At 37.5% G+C, this 20,900-nt stretch overlaps 1 protein-coding gene across 2 annotated transcripts in view; it reads left to right on the top strand.

The window, feature by feature from the left end:
* SUCLG2 (succinate-CoA ligase GDP-forming subunit beta) overlaps window positions 1–20,900 on the top strand; it is a 1,759,444-nt gene that overhangs the window by 823,674 nt on the left and 914,870 nt on the right. For both annotated transcript variants that reach the window (XM_044077963.1, XM_044077964.1), the window contains exons 3-4: window positions 15,560–15,659; window positions 15,783–15,873. In XM_044077963.1, coding sequence (XP_043933898.1) covers window positions 15,560–15,659; window positions 15,783–15,873 — 191 coding nt within the window. The remainder of the gene's footprint in view (window positions 1–15,559; window positions 15,660–15,782; window positions 15,874–20,900) is intronic.

Raw genomic sequence — 20,900 nt, 5'->3', positions numbered from 1 at the left:
ACATGTCGGTGTTCTCAGCGTCGTGATTTTCAACTGTCGATCATCTCCGTTGTCGATCTTCCGGTGTTGGTGTTCTCGTTGTTGGCGTTTTGCAGTTTCGGCATTATCAGGTAGACCCATATATATATATATATATATATATATATATATATATATATATATATATATATATATATATATATATATATATATATATATATATATATCTATATATGGGTCTATATTAGAAGTCCAAAGACGCATTCTTTCGAATGCATCTTGGTTGAACTTAAAAGGCTGAAAACGGAAAATATCGAAGCGGCTGTTAACCGAATTCTTTCCCTGGGAAAAAATTTGCATGGCCGCTTCGGTACTTTGCCATTTTCGGCACTGTAGTGCGGTCTCGGAGTTGGTATATTTAAGTAGGGGGAGTACTTAATGTAATGTTTGAAATTCATTTTTATTTTTTATTTATTTATTTATTTTTTTGTTGGAACAGCAATTTTTTTCCCTTGGAAAAAAATCTCTGTTCTGACACTTCAACATTGTAAGCCTTCGCTTACATGGGGTCGATCAGTCACCGTTCACTTTTTTAAGCATTCGGTGATTTAATGTAGGCCCTATAGATATATATATATATATATATATATATATATATATATATATACACACACACACACATATGTATGCGTGTGTGTGTGTATAATATATAGATATATATATATATATATATATATACACATATGCATATATACACAAGCACCCTTGTTGCTTTTAGCAAGGTCAAGATTTTTTTTTTTTTTTGTCTTTAGGGCTCCTATTACCTCACCTTCTTTTCATTCACTTAATTATTTCATTCTCTTACTGTTGCTTTTTTATTTTAATTTTTATTTTCCTACCCATAACATAGTCATTCTCTATTGGAACATGGATGCTTAAAGTTTTATATATCTGTGATATATAGCTTATGATATTTTAAGTTTCGTTTAGTTGTGCAAAGGAAGAGCTATTTGTTTGTCTCATCCATCCTTCCATTTTAGGGAACTGTATTCCTGAATTGATGGGAATGTGCACCTACATGCGGTATAGAAGGGGAGCCATTCTTGCACCTACATCAGTGCCAAGAAAGCATGTATTGTCCTATACTGAGATGGAAAAAAGCCATTGCTTTTGCAGCTTCAGTCCATAGCAGAATCATGGTAGCGTGAGATACCCCAAATGTTATGATTTGCTATTAAAGTGTCTGTTTCTCAAATATATATTTCTATGCAAGTATATTTACCTGTAGTTGTTTTATCATAGTGTGAATCCCATCTGCGTTAGTTACTAAGCTTCACAGGATTACAGGTGTTTTCTTTAAAGAAATATGGGTATTTATACAATGACTACTGTTGTCTATGACAGCTATACATTTACAAATGCTAAAAAGCTCTTATTTATTTTGTTTGCTTATCTTACTGTTTACAGATACTATAAGCCCCTCGTGTATCTGGTTCCATGCCAGTAGTGTTTGACTTAATATTACAAGTCCTGACACTTTGAAAATTAAAATGTTGTTTGTCCAAAACACAGCAAGTTCTGAAACTTCCTCCTATACCTTTTAAAAAGTTTTTGCCCTCTCTCCCTACCTTTCCTCATGTGGGTGGTTGTGTTTCTCGCAATGTTGCTACTTGTATATAAACTCTAAAAATCACTATACCTCAAAGTAGGGGAGTACTCAATGATGCCACAGTTTTGGAATTCATATGTATTTCCATCAATCGCACATATGCTTTTATAGTTCCATATCTCCCTGTTACAGTCCTTGATTTATCAGTGGGTACCCAGTGCATTCATTTTGTTTAAATTTGGGTTTATTATGTTTTTTCACATATAAAAATAAAGATTGCAATGCATCAGAAACTTGCTTTTATCTAATAAAGACTTTTTTTGTGTACATATTGTATGTACTTCAGCCAATATTCTGAAAACATTAGTGGGCACTCTTGATGTAAAGATATTCTGTTTCTTCCTTACCATTAGTTTTGGCGGCAGTAAGTATATATATATATATATATATATATATATATATATATATATATATATATATCTTCTTATAATTACCTGCAGCAATTTCTGTACAGAGCAATTCTATAAACAGAAGTGGTGCAGCTGGTACTTCCAAATAGTACTTTACTGTTTTGGAAAGTAGCCTGTCTGGCTCCATTGTCTCATCAATATTCGGTCTGAATAAGATTATTTATTGCCATCCCCTGTACACGTTGTAGTCAGTGATGTCCAGCTCATTCTTACATTCAGGGATTGATCAATTTTGCAAGTGAAGCTCTTAACAGTTAGTCTGAGGCACTGAGATGTAATCCTCCCTTTCTTCTGATGTGTAGCATGAAAAGTTTCAACCAAATGTGTACGCAGTTGCCAATCTGAACTGAAAAGAGTACAGATGAAACATAGAAAACTGCTTAACATTTTTTTGTTTTATCATCTGTGGATGTAGGGTTTGATTCAGTCAGTCTTTGTCAGCTGTGTTACCGTGAATAAGTTACTTAACCTGACAGTGCTATGGGGAAATTTGAGCTAAGTTCATTAGTGGTCTCCTGGACTGCATGCCTAGTAACTACCTATGAAACTTTTTTTTAATCGTGGGTTTCCCATCCAAGTATTAAAAGTTGATTCATATGTTGGCTCTTTTCCATTATTCCCTCTTGATTTAGTCCATTTCCTGTATATTTTTTCTTATTACATCCCCATATTGGGAAGAACAGCTGCCATCTACTTGTGAAAAATCATTAATTACATGTAATTACATGTTTTTTATAGAAATGCGTGGGCTTGTAAGAGATTGTATAGAAGTTATTCCCTTACATGAAAAGGGCTAAGTACTTGCCCAGTGTCTTTCTTATATTGTACCCTCAGAAATCTCCATTCAGTAGAGTAAGAAAATACCACCAATAACAGGCCCACATACAGTTGCCACCATGCTATCCAGAATTCTTGGCAGTTGTCTTTACCTCTGAATACAGTGGATTTGTCTTTTGCCTGTAAAGTTTTTTAGTATTTTTATTCCACAGTAACTTTCATTGCTGTGTAGTTTAAGGTTTTGTATTTTAAGGCAGTGTGGTTCATTCAGCACTTTCTGGTGTCCAGAATGTCAGACTGACAAGCTCATCACATTTGTTAACCCTGTCATTTGCATTGCTAAAATAAAGATTAAAGGAATTAAAATTTTCTGAAAGCTAGGTAATAGAAAAAGCTAAACTTGTAACTCTCATATAGGACATTCATTCAAACAAATGAAAATATTGTAAATTATTATTGCATTCTAAATGTGAACCAGTTTACAGAGACCTATTTCTGGAGTAGTGTGTAGAAATAAACTCTTTGAAAATGGGCTTGGCTTTGTTATTGTTTTTCATTAGTACTGTATTGGATGTAGCAGTAGAGAGCTAGTCAGTAGCCTTGCTGTCCGTAGACAGGGTGTATTTTTGTCCTTTTCCTATTATAGAATATTTATACCTCATTCAAGTTGCTGAGTATTGAACAGGTTTCAATTTCACTGTAGTCAGTACTATCAGAGCAAATAAAATTTTAATTTTCAGCTACCAAACTTATTAAGAAAGCATACTCAAAGCACCATTTCTAATGAAAAGCAATAGGGTGTAATGTTGTTTCTTTTAACCTCATATTTTAAACATTGCCAGATATATTGATTTAAATTTTATGAAAGTAATAATGACATTATTTTTGATTAGTGTGGTGTGCAGTTTTGTAATTATTTGTGTTCCTAGGTATGTGATGCAGTCTAACTGTTTTAGAATCATTGCTTGCTAACTTTTCAATTAACTAAGATAGTGAATTGCTGTAATGTTATTTTTTTGTTAATGCACAGCTCTGAAAGGATTTCTTGTTTGGCGATCTGTTGAAAAAGGCCATACATGTGCTGGAATGCTTATGCAGTTGCAGTCATGTCTGGGTTGTTCAGAACTACATTTATGTCAGAATTGTCTTACTATAGCTTGGTAGGACTTTTCTTGCACTCTGTTGAGGGATAAGAAAGCCCACAAGACCAGTAGCTTTAGAGTTGAGCAAGAGGAGAAGTTGCATTAGATGAGTATGTATTGCTTTTGAAATGCTGATGAATTAACCCCCCCCCACTTCAGTCATTCCACCTATCCCAGTGCTCCTGTCATCACCAGGTCTAACAGCTCCTTCTACTTCCTCCCCCAGACTAATCCAATTGAGCCATGGATTGCATGCATCTTAAGGTCATCGACGGGGGGGGGGCTGGCAATCAATTGCTTTTTATGCTGAGGTTGGTTATTATGGCCTACATTTATTTCTCCATCCTTGCATTCATCAGGAAACATCTAAGGGTTCTTCCCTCTTTTAGCTATTACAGAGGGGTGGCCCAACCACAGACCTTGGTAACTAGACCCTTTAGTCTCACTAGCCTCATATGTAAAGCTATGGAGCACATTATCTTAGACTTCATTAATCTAGACATTGAAAATATCTTAACCCTGGACCCTCATCAGTTTGGCTTTATCAAAGGAAAGTCCTGCCTCTCTAACCTCATTAATTTCTTTGAAAAAGTAACTGAAGCAGTGGATAAATGTTATGCTATGCATACAGCATATCTAGACCTGGGCAAGGTCTTTTACACTATTCCCCATGCAAGCATTATTAATAAACTTGTCAGTCTAAGATTTGGACGGTGCAGTGGTGCAATGGTTACGTTGTTGCCTCACAGCAAGAGGTTCTCCGGTTTGATTCTCAGCTAGGGTGCCTTCTTTGTGGAGTCTGCCTATCCTCCCTGCATTCATGTGGGTTTCCTGCTGCTCTGGCTTCCTCCCACATTACAAAGATATGCGTCTGGAGCGTTTCTCCCTGGGCCTTCGCTGAAAATTGGCTTCATTCCAAGTTTGACTTTCTGGGTAAACAAATGCTAAATAAATAAAAATAAATAAATAAAGCTGTGCTTAAATCCTTAATATTGTCCAAGAGATAGCTGTCTGGTTGTGTGACAGAACCCGTGTGGTTAGAGCATCAGGTCCCACTTCTGAAAGTAAAACAGTTACCAGTGGTGCACCACAGGGCTCAGTTTTTAGCCTTCTCATATTTAGCATAGGTTTCTCAGATCTTCAGGCCAGCACTTTTGGCCTATGGTTAACTAACTCTGAAGATGACTATAAATTGGGTGTTGTTATTCAAACTCAACTGACTCACAATTGCTCCAGTCTGTCACCAGTATAAAATAACATCCAGGGAAAAGGCTGGAAATGAAGAAGTATTAATGGTGGCATGATTGTTCTTAACTGTCTTCTTGGCGGTACTGAGTTTCATCAGATTTTCAGTCATAAAATTATAGATGCATTCCAAGTCTAAAGCAAGTTTGTTTAAATTCTTGCATGTCATCAACGTAATGATAGTTTGACCCTCTCCATCAAATACTGTCCTTAGTTGACAGCATGAACAACTTCTTTACAGCTGAGTGTCATCAACATAACAGTGTGACAGTTGAACTGCATGCTTTGAATAGTGTCTTCAGGTAGCATGTATACATTGAAAATAGTGGAATGAAAAGTGCACCTTGGAACACACTACATGTCAGGAGGAAAGGCAAGGAAGTTTTAATTCCAGACACAACTCTTTAATTATGGCCAGAAAGAAAAGAGGCAAACCTCTGTCAAATGACATGAAATAGCACAGTAATAAATCTGATGGTTGATCAAAGTTTTGCAATCCACCATGTAAAATGCTGAAGAGGAATCCAAGTGTACCAAGCTAAAATAATAGTGGTTGTCTCTAGCTAAAAGGAGATTATACAAATGTTGCCTTTGGTAAAGTATTAAACAATGTCTGGACTGAAAACCAGACTGGAGTATGGAATAGATCTTGTTGAACTTTAGCAGGAATCCAGCTGCTTATGCACAGCCTTCTCAAGAATCTTATCAGCAAAGTGTTATTGAGATTCGACCTATACTTATTCAGATCATCAGCCACTAATTAAGGCTAGGAGTGACTGAGGTCATTTATAATAGTGGTGGAACTACAAGATCCATAAGAGACAGTAAGCTGGTAAGGGAAAAGGTATGATGCCTTCAAGGACGATGTTTTAAGCTTGTTTCGGCAAGGCCCCAATCACCAAGATGGTTGAACATTTGGAAATCAAAGTGGCAAACTCATTATAATCAGGAATATCAAACTCAGTCAAAGAGTACGATGGTGAACACTGAGTTTTAGACCACTGAAAACCCCATATGAGTGAACCATAGCCAACAGGAGAGCTGATGGAGTTGAGCTTAGTCGTGAGGTACTGGTCAGAAAACTTGCATTCTTTAATAGCTAAAGATCTCTAGATGGCAAGGCAGCTGGGCTGCTAAGCCTGCTAACCATACATCAGCATGCAGCTGGTCAGTTTCACTGCTAAGATCTCTCAACAAAAAGTAGGCTTCTTTTAGGCAAACAGTATTCCATCTATCAGGCAAGTATTTTCCAAATGAAGCCTATCATCCTTTAGGTGAGATCAAGGCCGTACAGTGACTCATGTGCCATAAGACAACAAAATTGCATACTTCTCTTTGTGGCCAGGATGTCAGCAGAGGCTGTCATAACCTTATTAAAGACTTCAGCAGTATAATCAACATTATTTACACTGAACTCTTGAGAACTCTGATGTATCATATAAATCAGTCATCAGTTGCATCACAGCTCGGAATTCCACAAGACCATCAGACCCTGATCTAGGAGGGCACCTCTCTATGCAAATTCTCCAGAAAGTGAATAAGACTATTGTCAAACCAAATGACTGGCTACACCAATAAATCACTGATTGTGACACCAAATTGGAACACCAAATTCAGCGTATGCCCATGTGTAGCAGAGGTAAAACTACCTGTGCAGACCTGAATCATTCACTAGCACAGAAAAGATTACTGAATCCTCACCCACCTAAATGCCGAGCTCACTCAGAATCAACCACTTGGTGGTAAAAAGACAAAGACAAGGAAATGAGTACATTTCTGAAGGAATATCCTTGCTGTACCTCACTGATGGTAGACAGGGAGGTACTGACAATCTGCTTCCACTGTCATGGCACATTCAGAGGAGTAGTTGGAAGTACCATCTCTAACCTCATTCATGCCAGTGGTAGTATGGTAAAAGATGGCAAGCCTTCCACCAGCCTTTCCAAGCCAGTAACGCTACAAAATTGAAAACTCCAGGGTGACAGTAGCCTCACGTAAAGGCTTGCATTTGGCATTGAGCCAGTGATTGCTAAGGAAAGCCTGGCCCATTTCAAGGTGCCAAGTTCCAAACTATAACAGGCTTGTTGATTCTCTTCCTGGCATTAAAACACAGCGTCCTGCCAGGAATCGCAGAGAATATGTCTACATTACTTGTGGGATGCAGAGAGAGATCCGTGGCTGCATGCTAAAGAACTATATCATGAATATTAATGAATGTGATAATACTCACACCCTGCAAATACCTCACACTGACTGTGCTGAACTCTGTGTGCCTCCTTCTGTTACTTCTTAGAGAAATTGTGCTAGTGCACAACTTAATTGTTACTCATTTGGAGTGGCCATGGTGGTCCAGAGGTTAGTGTTGTCACTTCACAGCAAGAGGTTCTCCGGTTTGATTCTCTGATGGGGTGTCTTCTGTGCAGAGTCTGCATGTCCTCCCTGCAGTCACATGGGTTTCGTCCCACATTCCATAGATGTGTGGTAGGTGGATTGGACACTCTAAATTGGCCATAGGTGAGAGTGTGTGTGCGAGTGAGTGGTAAGAATGAACTACAGTGACAGGGATAGCCACCCGATGGTGTAAACCTTGGCTCAAGATGATTATTATTGCTGAATTGACACCCTGACCCCATGTGCAAAATGGGAAAAGGAGTTGGGGATGAATAGCACAGAGCTGTTCATAAAGGGTTTTCAGTTATTCAACTAGAGCTATATGGCTTCACATGTCACATGTTAGCCATTTCTGGAAACTGTTGAGGACTGTCAAACTACTACCCAGAATTGCCCTAGAATGGAGTATTTTTGAACATGATAGGTTTCAGTTGTTTCACTGTCAAAAGTACAAGACCCATAATTTTGAGTCCTGCAATTTTAAAATAAAAAAAAATATTTATTTTTCTTTTTGTCATTGCTTTGTGCCTTGCTCCAAAATTATCAGTGCTTTGTGTTTCACAGAGTTTGTCTTTCAATGACCTGCACCTAACTTGTATTCCCCATATTCTTATTTTCAGTCTCTCTGCTCCATGGATCATATTTGCCATATTCAGAATTATATAAACAAAGTGGCGAAAGCAGAGTCCAGGCGCAAATAACCAAATCAAACCACTGCCGCGAATCCACTGACAGTCCAAACAAAGCACCAGGCACCAGGAATGAGACGCTGATAATATTCCACATGTATTTTACTGAACCAGTGTGAAAGTTTTGTTTTTAAAGTGTTTCAAACTGGTTCATTAAAATAAGTGTGGAATGTTATCAGCATCTTATTCTTTGTGCCTGGTGCTTTGTTCGGAACGTTGGTGGATTTGAGGCAGTAGTTTGATTTGGATATTCAGAATTAGGACCCCCCCCCCGAAAATGCCTCAGTAAAATTGATAAACTTTGCACTAGCAGTATTTCAGTTGATTCAAGGTTTACAATTACAAAACAAAACTATCAGGACACACCACGAGAAGCACTGGATTCTTCAAAAAGTATAAATCCTTTTATTCCAATCGATAAGACAAAGAATAAGTGCTTTCACATGCGTCTTGCATGCTTCTTCAGATACAATTTAAAATACCCAACTTAACTCCTTTTATACATATCATTACAAGCAGTTGTTATCAATAAGGCAATTATTCCATTATAACAGTAATTAGCCAGTTAATGGGAAATTACTTCCCTCTTCTTGATCACTGCAGTGCATTTAGTTTAGTTTCCCTTTGGTTATGTGAAAAATAGCAACGACATACACATAAACAACTACATAACAAAACAAACCTCAATACATGCATAGCTTATGCTCTAATCATCTTAACCTTTTTAAACAACGCAAACATGACCTGTTAAGAACATAACCTATTAAAAGCACATTTAGTACGCATAATTCACAGACATAGCAATGCCCTCATATTCCGATCTGCTTATTATAGAATGGGGCAGAGCAGACACCTGCTCCATGTACACAGCAATATTGGTTAATATATCATATTTCAAAAAAATCATTCTTCAAAAAAATTCCAGACATCGAGTGATGTTCTATCTGCGGTAGAAAGCAATAATCATTCTCCGCATTATACATACACAGAAAGAGGTTCTGTCTGCGGTGGAGATCAATAATCATTCGCCACATTGTACATAACTAGGCACGACAGTTGTGAAAAGTTAAGATAAAACAACCACTGAAGTTAGAATCCACTGACAGTCCAAACAAAGCACCAGGCACCAAGAATGAGACGCTGATAATATTCCACATGTATTTTACTGAACCAGTGTGAAAGTTTTGTTTTTAAAGTGTTTCAAACTGGTTCATTAAAATAAGTGTGGAATGTTATCAGCATCTTATTCTTTGTGCCTGGTGCTTTGTTCGGAATGTTGGTGGATTTGAGGCAGTAGTTTGATTTGGATATTCAGAATTAGGACCCCCCCCCCGAAAATGCCTCAGTAAAATTGATAAACTTTGCACTAGCAGTATTTCAGTTGATTCAAGGTTTCAGACACTTGACTATTAATTGGTGTTATTAAATGATCCTTATTCCATGTCTGTGATATACTGAATGAGTTGTCCTTAAGTGCTTATTAATGTACCAGTTTTTGCTGTAGCATAGAAAATATAGTGTATTGAACCTTGCTAGACTTGTTCCTGTGTCTGGACAAAGGACTGTTTTACTTCTAGCTTGCTTCTGTCATTTTCTCTGTGGTTGTCTAGCATATCTTGGACAGTTTTACCCAAGAAGATGCCACTATGTGTGTGATCAGTAGTGAATGGAGGAGGAGGAGGAGGAAATGCTTGCATTCATATTAGAATAGAAGTGCCTTTGTAATGCTGTGATGGACTGTTCAAAGTATTTTTGGAGAAAAATAAATACTGTATTAGCAATATTTTTCAGTTTACAATATGTGCAATAACCATGCATGGTGCACTTGTTATTTTGGCACTGATTGCTGATGCAGCTATTTTATTATTGTATGTTTATCCAACACTAATAAATCAGCCTCATATCAGACCGTCATTGCTTACATTCAGTTGTTAATAACTTAAATCCAGTTATAGTCAGCTGCTCTATTCAGTCTTAATCCCATCTTTGATCTAACATTCCTCATTAAAAAAAAAAAAACAGATTATTTACCGTCTAACTTGAGATCAGGAATAAGTTACAATGTTATTTTATTTACACTTTGTTAAAAGTCTTATTGACTGGACCAGTGACTTTTCACCTTGTATTGTATTCTGCTGTATTAAATAACTATACATCTTGGGTACTTTGTTCCATGCCAACATCCATTTCAAGCAGTACAGCATCCTATGCAGCCCATTTTCTTACTATGAAGTTGTTTCTGATCTCTAATATTTTTCATTTCCATATTTTGTAATCATTTTCCCCTCTGTCTTATTGATGGTTTGCCTTTTTTGCCGTTTTCCAGTTATATGTTTCTTAGTCACTATCAGCAATAAAGATAGAAACACTTTCACTTCTTGGTGCATGTTATTTTCCTCCAGCTGAACAAAACATTCTGTATACTGAGGTTAAGTGTTCTTCCAAGTACAGGACTTAGCATATTGTGGAAGTCATAGTGTAACTCCTTGCATTCTTGGAATATATATCTCAAGAACCACTTTCTGAACCATCACATATCCAACATATGCTTCTTGCCTGTGGGAACATTTTCTCAAGCCTCATATGGGTATAGAAGTATTTATGTAAACATTTCCATGCAAAAATTCTTAATTTTCTTGATTTATTTCCCTTCCCTGCTCATCTGTAATATCTTTTGTTTCACTCTGTGCTGTATTTATCTTTGTACTGTATTGTCTTTTCAATGCTAATACTAACTTATACTTTGTATTTATTACTCTTTTCTAGTCTCACAGTTTTTCTAGCCTCAGGAAAATCTCTGTGTAAAGGAAAAAGGTCACTATTGTCAGTGGGTCTTCATTGAAAGAAAAATAAGCTGGGATTTTGAGTAGGGCACTGGCAGCATTTGCATTCCCTGATGGAATAATATAGTTAATTAGGAGGATATATGAAAGGCCAGATGCAAGAATTAAAGTAGAAGGGTTTTTCTCTGACAAATTTGTTTCAACAGAGGAGCAAGGTGGAATGTCCTCTTTGCCTTTATTATTTGCTTTATGCTTAGAGCCACTAGCAAATAAAAGTGACTCACATGCAAGGATATAACCAGAATGGTAGACAAGAAAAATTTAGCTTTATTCACAGTTGATAATATTTTTGTACTAATTTGTAATAAATCCAGTAAAGGATAATATTATTCTCACATGATAAGATGAAGTGTTTAGGTGTATGGATTAAAAAGGATTCTATTATGGCAGCCAAGGATATGTGGAAAGAGACTCAACTAAAGATAATACAGTAATTGAGAGGATGGAAGTAAGTAACTGATTATGAATATGTATAGTAAGATAGAAGTAGTGAAAATGTTTATAATCCCTTTAGTTTTGTGTACAGGTCAGGCATATTTCATCAACCATCAGAGAAACTGTAGGCCATAATTACAAAAAAAAAAAAAAAAAAAAAAAAGGTGAAGGAATTTATTTGGGAGAGGAAAAGGACAAGGGTTAAGTGGGATGGATTGCTTCTTCCCACAGAACATGATTTGTCTGTGTAAGCTACTTACCCTTTGGTTTGGATGTTGTTTGGATTGTTTTGCAGGCACCTTAATGGGGTCTACTTTAATTAAACGAAATTGCAATTCGTCGAATACAAATCCGTCAACACGTAAACAGTGAAACGCAGAAACGTCAAACGCACTAAATAACGAAATCAGAAATGTTGAATTGTCATAGTTGGCCCGTCTGCAGTATAGCTCCGTAAGGTAAGTGTGCGATAGTTACGGACCTTAGGGTTAAGGTGCCTGTTAAGGTAAGTGCACAGATAGGTAATGTATGTAAGGTTTGGTGTAGGGTTTTGTTAAGTGTATGTGTGTGGAATATTTACTTTGTGTGGGTATAGTTCTTTAGGGTAAGTGTGCGGTAGTTACGGACCTTAGGGTTAGGGAGGGGTTAAGGGTAGTGCATAGATAGTTGTGTATGTGGGGTTTTGTGTAGGGTTACAAGTGGGGTTTTGGTGCTTTAATTTAGGGTTAGTAGTAGGGTTTTGGTTAGTGTATGTATGTGTTTTTTGTTGTTGTGTTTGCGTAGGTAGTATGTTACAGGCAGTGGGGTTGGCTAACTATTGCAGTTTCGATTTAGATTTTGCGGTTTTGCGTGTTTGACGTTGTCGCGTTTCGCTGTTTGTGTCGACGGATTCGTATTCGACAGATTGCGCTTTTGTTTAATTAAAGTAGACCCCCTCAATGTTTATGGACATCATTCTTTGATTTTAGCTCTGTGTTTCCAAACTATAGCCAAACAATATGCTTGTATTGACAAGCTCAGAAAAGGGCGAAATATGGCATGTTCGCAGTTAGTGAAGTGTGGATTTATTGGTCTTAATGCACCAGTAAAGGCTGAAAAATAAAATCACTGACATATTTTCAGAAGCCATGTAGTACTGCTGTGTCGTAAAAGGGTCATTTGCATATATCCCATAGGCCTCTACTGCATGAGGTTTAAGATATTACACAGTGAAGATTCTAGTTTGGTCGGGTCTTTCTTGCAGTTTTTTATTATACAAAATAGGAGTGTATATCAATACACCCTACCTTTGCTACTGAAAAAGAGCTCATGAAAAATCAATTTACTTAAATGATTAACAAGTAAACAAAATTATCAAGAATTTTGTTTTCTTAAATGTTTGTGTTTATGTGTCTGAGGCTTTGGGCATAATAAGTACTTTTCTGTACGCTGCATCAAGAAACATGGCAGAAAACCTTTGTTATACATTGTATAATCTGCTTTTGTTGTTGCCCATGATAAGTCACTAAAAATTCATTAAAACCTGAACTATAAAGCGGAATTACTTACATTAATTTATTTTTCCTGATTATTTCATAAAACTCTGCATTAGAACAATATCTTTACTGTTTGGTGATAAATTACCAATGTTTATCAGGCATGTCATGGAGGTAATTTTTTTTTTTTTTTTTTTTTTTTTTTGCTTTGACATAATTAATTATATGTTTAATGAATGTCTTTGCAGGCAAGGAATTCTAACTTCAGATTAGAATGTTGGTCTACATGTACATTTTTCCAAACTGCACATAATTTCAACTCTACTTCCCTTAAAAAAGCCTCATGGATACATGCATATCGCTATGCATGACAGGTTGACAGGGTTTCTGTAGAGCATATGCCTCCTTTCAAACAGGTTGGTACGTTACATCCAGCTTAGACTGAGAATGACTAAATGGCAGAGATGGCATGTCATCTTTATAGTACTTTTGCTTGTAACAGATAAAGCTTCAGTGAAGCCCCTTATTAGCTGCCTAGTCAGTGTCAGCTTATAACATTTGGAGGGAGTGTACAAGAAGTATTTTGAAGGGAAAACCAGTAATTGTATTGCAATCCATGAACGGTTGCTGGAAGAGGTAATATTCACAGAGTAGATTAAAGGTCTTGAAGTCATTCATGTGCTTATCATAAATGAGCGAATGGAGACATGGAAGTCATTATCAGCTGGGTTGTGCATACATTTTGAGATATGTCACATTCTTCATACCAGCCTGTGGTAATGTCAAGTATAACATTGTTTAATTTCGAACTGTGTTAATGTTCTTGTTTTTGACTTCTTGATATTTTTTAACCCCACTCCTCATCTCAAATTATTTTATTTTGCTACAGATGCCATAGTAAAAACACCAAACATTTTATTAATGTTTATACATTGTTTTTATCTTTGCTGTTTCATCTGTAGTTTGTGCCAGTTTTCTTCTCTAAAGTTGGTATTTTGCTGAACTCTTTTCATATTTTAAAGAAGGTTGTTAGCTTTGTCTTAATTGTATTCTTGGTTAACAAAAAAGTGAGTGCATTATTTGTATTTTGTGTAGTTTAGTAATGATTTTTGAAGTAACGTAGTGTGATTTTTTTTCTGTGTTATAATTCATGACAGCTGAGCTGTTTCTAATGGAGTAACTTTTTCTGCAATGCCAGTATAGTAGCAACAGTCAGTAATGTAGTATTTGACAATCACTAGAGACTCTGCAGTAGATTTAAGTGCTTTTTATTTACAGTGTGAAGAAGTTCATGCCACTTACAGTTCAAGTTAGTCTCTTCCCAGAATTCAACAGTCCATTACACCTCAGGATAAGCTGCCTTCAGCCATGTCCATAGGATCTTCTAGTTTATCCACAGCTTTTCTCCAAACAGTATTCACCAAAAGTCTGTACTTCTGCCCTTCAAGCCTCTCTGTTTGAGAGGCAAGCATCTTTGACTGTCTGTTTCTAGGCCTTCATAGGTTCATAAGCAAGTACTAGGGTTGCTGCCCATGTGAGCCATTTTAAGCCTAGTCAATTTCCCCTTCAATCCCTGTTCCTTTTGTCTGTAAGGTAAACACCTTAACCATTATACCAACTCCCATCCGAATAGAACCCATAGCCTTCTATACCAAAGGTGAGTTTGCTACCTGTTGTGCCACTGATGCCGAGAAGCAAGCTGTCAATAAGAAGGGGAGGAGTGGCCTCCTTCACTCAGGGTAAGTGTGTGGAATCTTCCTTCCTAAATGCTCCAAGACTCCAGCACCACAGTGAATGGTGAAGGCAGTGCAACTAATCCTGAGCCGTCTATGACAGGAATCCACACACACACAGGAAGGATGCAGAGACTGCATGTAGATGGCTCCCCAGCTGAGAATCATACCAGTAAACTAAGCGCAATGAAGCAACAATACTAAATGCTGCACCACTGTTCAAACAGTTTGTTTATAATACCTGCTGCGGTTGTTGTATCTTTCGGCTTTTCCCAGTTAGGGGTCGCCACAGCGGAACTCTGGTCCGCTAATGATTGGCAGTAGATTTTTACATACGGATTTGCCAGGCCTGACACACAACCTTCAACGAAGTTATGCCCATTCACGCATGTCTCCACACAGAAGACTCTTTAGCTGAGAATCGAACAGGACAACGTCTTACTGTGAATACCTGCTGTAATCTGCAAAACAAAAAGACATACTCTAGTATGGTATCTGATTAGTCAGAAACACTGGCTTAAATTGCGGTAGCTGACTACCTGTTGGCTCGGACCTTGCTCCTTGGCAGAGACAAGGCCCGGAGCCCTTGTGCACTAAATTACTGGTAGACAAGGGAGCTTGTATGCCTTATGAGTGCCTGACACCAACATACATTAAGTAGTGTTAAAAATTTTCACTGTTAGTAGATACTTTAATGTTTAAGGAGTTCTGAAGTGATTATTTTGATTAGTTACAGTTGCATGTTACTTTTTTTTCCCTTTTTTTTTACAGAGGCGAGAGAAATTGTACTGAAGGCTCAGATACTGGCTGGAGGAAGGGGAAAGGGTGTTTTCAACAGTGGACTGAAAGGGGGAGTGCATTTAACTAAGGAGTATGTATTTTCTTTGTTGTATAGTAAAATAAATCTGAGCATGCCATACTTTTTTTGTTTGGTTGCAGTCTAACTCAAACTTTAGTAATAATTATTGTGTTCACATTTTCATTTCTTCCTTAGTTGTAACATTGTTGGACAGCTAGCAAAACAAATGCTTGGGTACAATCTTGTAACAAAGCAGACTCCAAAGGAGGGGGTTAAAGTCAACAAGGTAGGGGACTTTGCTTAATGTTTGTTTAATGTTTATACAGCCATTATTAAAAGTACACACCTAAAGAATTATTCTTTTCCAGCATTTGTGTGTGTGTGTCCTATCTGTATATCTATATTTATCTATTTGTATGTATATCTTAGACGTATATAATGAGTTGTTACATCAATACACACTTCATCATTGGCAGCATATTGACTACGTAGTATATTGACAAGACATGCCAACAAAAGAAACATGGTTGCAAACAGAACACGCAGGACATACTTTGCCATCAGTAATAAGTATGTCACATAAACACCACCAACATACGTTTTTCTTTGGGGGCTATGCCTTCATACCTCACTGGCATGGGAACTGTGCCCCCACACTTCCTAACTTGCATATACTAAATCCAAAGTTGCAGAACCATGACAAGGAGACCTCTATAAAGGGTGCATCAGTTGCTCTTGCTTGATTCCGTAGATCCTGCCCTCAGAATTTGACAGGTTATGTAGCCCAAATATTTTTTATTTATGTATTTATACTTTATTGACCAAGTTAGCCCCACTAGGCCAATAGCCTCTTTTCAGGGGAGACCCAAGGTGGTATTCATACTTGACTAGGGGAAGTTTGGCCAGGGCACCAGGATACTTACTCTGTTCTTTTCATTAAGTGCTGTGGAATCTTTTATATCCACCTGAGCTACTGTAACTTGGACAGATGGAGCCTGTTTTTAAAGTCACATCCAAAAGACAGCATTCTCAGGAGTGCAGCACCTACGTTATGCTGCATTGTACTGTCAGTTTTGGAAAATTAATCCAGCTGTCTGGTGTGGCAATAAAACCAACAACCTTCTGCACCAGAGGTGAGTGTACTAGCTGTTAAGCTGTCTAATTGACAGAATCACCTGTACCTATATCTAAGGGTATATATCAAATGATTGTAAAAACACTTCTTCATACCCAAACCTAACAAACAGAATTGCAGTGAATACCAGCTTATCATCCAACTAGTCCTTAACACAAAGTAATGTACAAAAAAGTGCTTTTTGTAGTGTCAAGCTCTCCTGCACTCCTTACTCTCCCTGCAACTTACGTGTTACATCTCTGAGATCACAGCACAATGGGGAAAGGGCAAATTCCCAAACTCTGTTGTACTGCAGTCTCACACACAAACATACCAACATTCAGCGATGTTATGAATACTTGATTGCTTGTGTTGAACCCTACTTCAGTTGGTCACCAGAATTTGCAACCACCTGAATGTAAACCATAGGTACATATATGTGCATATGAGTTATGTCAAAGATCTAACACACTGACTTGTTTCAAAATGTCCTAGGAATTTTCAAATACTGAATTTTGAAAAATGAAAGCACAGAAAGGTATAAACTGTTAGAACCCTTCACAACTTTCCTCAGTTTAGTCCTATGTATAGCATAGAGAATCTGCATGGTTTCTCACTTGTCCTGTATAGTCACATGCCATAGGTGTTATACATTTCAGTACATCTTCAAAATATATTCTTGTTTTTATTCATGCAGGCAATGCAGACTAACTAAAGAGGGCACTATGTTCCTAGGTTTCTGTGTGTTTTTGATTGATTGATCTGAAAATATAAAGAACAATGAAACTGAGCTAATAATCCAGTAGTAAAAAAGGTAACTTTTCAGGATAAAAAGAAACAAAATAAAATGTATTGCTGAAACTGGCAAGCGGATTTCACTGAGCACTTTTATTCTTGTAGAACTTCATTCCACTGGTCTGAAAGCATTGCAAGTAATATATACTTGATCGTTATTACTGATGTGACAGCCCAACCCCATGTGTGGAAAATGCACAAAAAGTGAGTTGTATACCACATATGTGTGTGTAGAGTATAAACACACTAAAACAAATCAAATTTGATCCACCTGATATAAAATATCCAGTAAAACACTTCAGACAATATTGAAGACAGAAGTCAGTGTAATAAGGAGTTTTCCATTTAAAATACATTGCAAAATTGTTTATTTAAATCTAGCAGTGAGGTGTTATTAACATTGCTATTACTTACCATTAAGAAAATTCCAAATCACCTCCCTTACATCTATCATGACCCTTTCCAGGATTTTAAAAAAGGTTTCTTAAAACCAGAATATATTCAACAATGCCTATAAAGGACACTGATTTCATTTTTTTAATTTGTTAATAGTATAAGTATGTTCATATATACTATTTAATAATTGCTGTTCTACCAAGCTAAAATGCACCACAATAAATGCATTCAGTCCCATAAACTACAAGGAGTATAAACACTGGGAATGAAATAATGGGGACTGTTGGAAACAAACATAGCTGCAATATTTGTGGTTCTCACAAGAATAAGTATCAAAACATATATCTGAAGACATTAGAGTTTTTTTTACCCTTTCTTAAGGTATCTTACTCCGAATTATTTTATATTCAAACTCCTCTTGTGAGAAAAAGACTGTGAAGGCCCCACAACTCATTTTAGTCATCATAAGGTGTCAAAATATTGCACTTGGTGTTAAGGGAGTTGTGGAGCATCGCACAGTAGGCAAATGGAGGCTGAGGGTTTGATTTACTAATGTGATTTTGAGCAAGTCATTTATATGGACAGTGCTTTGGGCAATTGGGAAATGGGGCTAGGCTGCTCTGTGAACTCCTAGAATGCATATTTAGTAACTACCTGTTATTGTTGTTGTTGTGTCTTTCGGCTTATCGCGGTTAGGGGTCGCCACAGTGGAACTCCAGTCCGCTAATGTTTGGTAGTGGATTTTTACGTGCCGAGTTACCAGCCCTAGCGCACAACCTTCAATGAAGGCACGCCCATTCAGGCATGCCTCCACACAGAAGACGGTCAAGCTGAGAATCGAACGCGACAACATCTTGCTGTGAGGCGACAACGCTACCGCAGCACGACTACCGCAGCCACAGCACCACTACCAGTAACTACCTGTGAATCTATTAAACATTTCTTTAGTAGTCTAATTATCTAAGTTGAATCTGAGGACCACAACCATAGCAAAATTAGGCTGATTTGCGCTGTGTTCATAATTCATGGTGTTCTGACATCCTTTTTGAATAGGGGTACATACTGTAGATCCTAAACCTATGACCTTATCTTACATCCTTGAGGTGCCCCTCAGGGAAGATGCTCTCTTGAAGTAAAGAGATTTTTTTTTTTTTTTTATTTGACTGTTGCACAAATCGAGTATCTTTTATAACTGGTATACTAAACCTAACAAATGCTAAACTTAATATGTTATTTGAAAGTATGAATCCACATAAAACCCCGGAAATTCCTTTGATGTACTTAAATGTTTCTGGCATTGCCTCCCATAACCTCCTTCTTCAGTGCTGCATGCTAAGGTCTTGCAGGATTTCTTAATATGTCTTCTAAATCTGACAATACATTATTTTTGTACTCTTACATATTACTTTTACACTTTGTGTCCTTTTTTGAAAATGAAGTATCCAGAACTGGAACACTGCTCTAGATGAAGTCTTATTACCTGCCTATACAGAAAGCTAAGAGTGGGCTTGGTAACCACATTGGGCTGTATCAGATATGTCAGCTGTGACATTGTCTAACTCTTACACTTCAACAAATGCAGTGAGCAAGGTTGTCTGTTCTGGAATAAGTAGTCATAGACACATCTGGCCTTGCCTGATTCAATTTCTAGAGTATCTTAATGCAGAATCTGTTGATTCTCCAGTCAGCAAAACCTTTGACACAGTGGGTAACATGATTAGTAGGTATATTAAAGCTCATCTGTGTGGTTCCCTAAATTATATTCATCCATCCATCACTGTTGAATCACATCTGATTCATGTAATGACCCTAACTACAGCTGATACCATTCACAGAGTTTACTATACAAGACAGGAATGGAAGTAGAACACCAGACCTTTCTTCTGTATCACGTACAAGCTACAGGTAGAAAGGCAGACAGTTTAGAGTCACCTGTTCACCTATATCTTGACTCTGGGATATGGAAGGAAACTAGAGTATCGGCAGAAGATGCACAAGAATGCTGAGGAGATATGCAAAATCCTCACAGAAGCCTTCCAGCCATTTCATTTGGTCGTAGAACAGAAAATTAGCCTTATAGTTTGTCTCTTAGTGCATTTAAAATTGTACTCCCCTGCATTCTTCACTTTCCCTTTCTCCACCTGTCTTTTTGATTGCCTTTGTGTATTTCTTTGACACTACCCATCCAATTATCAATCTGTTCCATGAGTGGCCACCCCTCATGAAATAATCCCTTTTGCAGATTCATGGACTACTTGCTCCCTACATCTGCTGCCTCTGAAGCTTTTGTCATATGTTCATGGTGATCCCTTCATCATCCCACCCCCATGATGTTGTGAATGAGCTGAGTTGATTGCGAATGATGTTACTCACACTTAGGCTGAAGACATGGGGAACCTACGGCCCATAAATTCAGCTCAAACTTTATCCCACTTTCTCTTCAGTCTGTCCCTCATATACACCTAAAACTGTCTCACCTCTAGATATCACACAAGTCCAGGTCTTAAGTGCCATCAGAAGCTAGAAATACTGCATCAATGGGTCCTGACAATATCCCTGAATGCATCTTAAATAGCATGAAGCATGATGTAGTCACATCCATGACACTACTGTTCAACCTCACCTCTGTACAGGTTTTGTACCAGATGAATGGTGAACAGCTATAGTCATTCCCCTGCATAACAAAGGACCTTTCACAATCTCAGGCAGTTACAGACCCATGAGTCTGACCAGGCTTTTATGTAAAGCCATGGAAAGACTTATGGAACTAATCAAAAAGACATAGTGAACCTCCAAACATTGGACCATCTGTTTGGATATGTCAAGGGCAGGTCATACTTACACATGATGACCTTTTTGAAAAGGTCACCAAAGCAATGGATGAAGGTAAAGGGCTACACACTGCATACCATGACCTGGCAAAAGTTTTTTTTTTCTTAAACACCTTTATTGAATTATCAATTGTGACACAGACAAACTTGCATTTATATAAAAGAAAACAAACCATA

The sequence above is a fragment of the Protopterus annectens genome, chromosome 7.part0 (assembly GCF_019279795.1).
Source record: "Protopterus annectens isolate FY-2018-M chromosome 7.part0, PAN1.0, whole genome shotgun sequence".
Classification (NCBI taxonomy): Eukaryota; Metazoa; Chordata; order Ceratodontiformes; family Protopteridae; genus Protopterus; species Protopterus annectens.
Note: the sequence above shows the minus strand (reverse complement) of the source record. Positions and strands in the feature narration are given on the sequence as shown.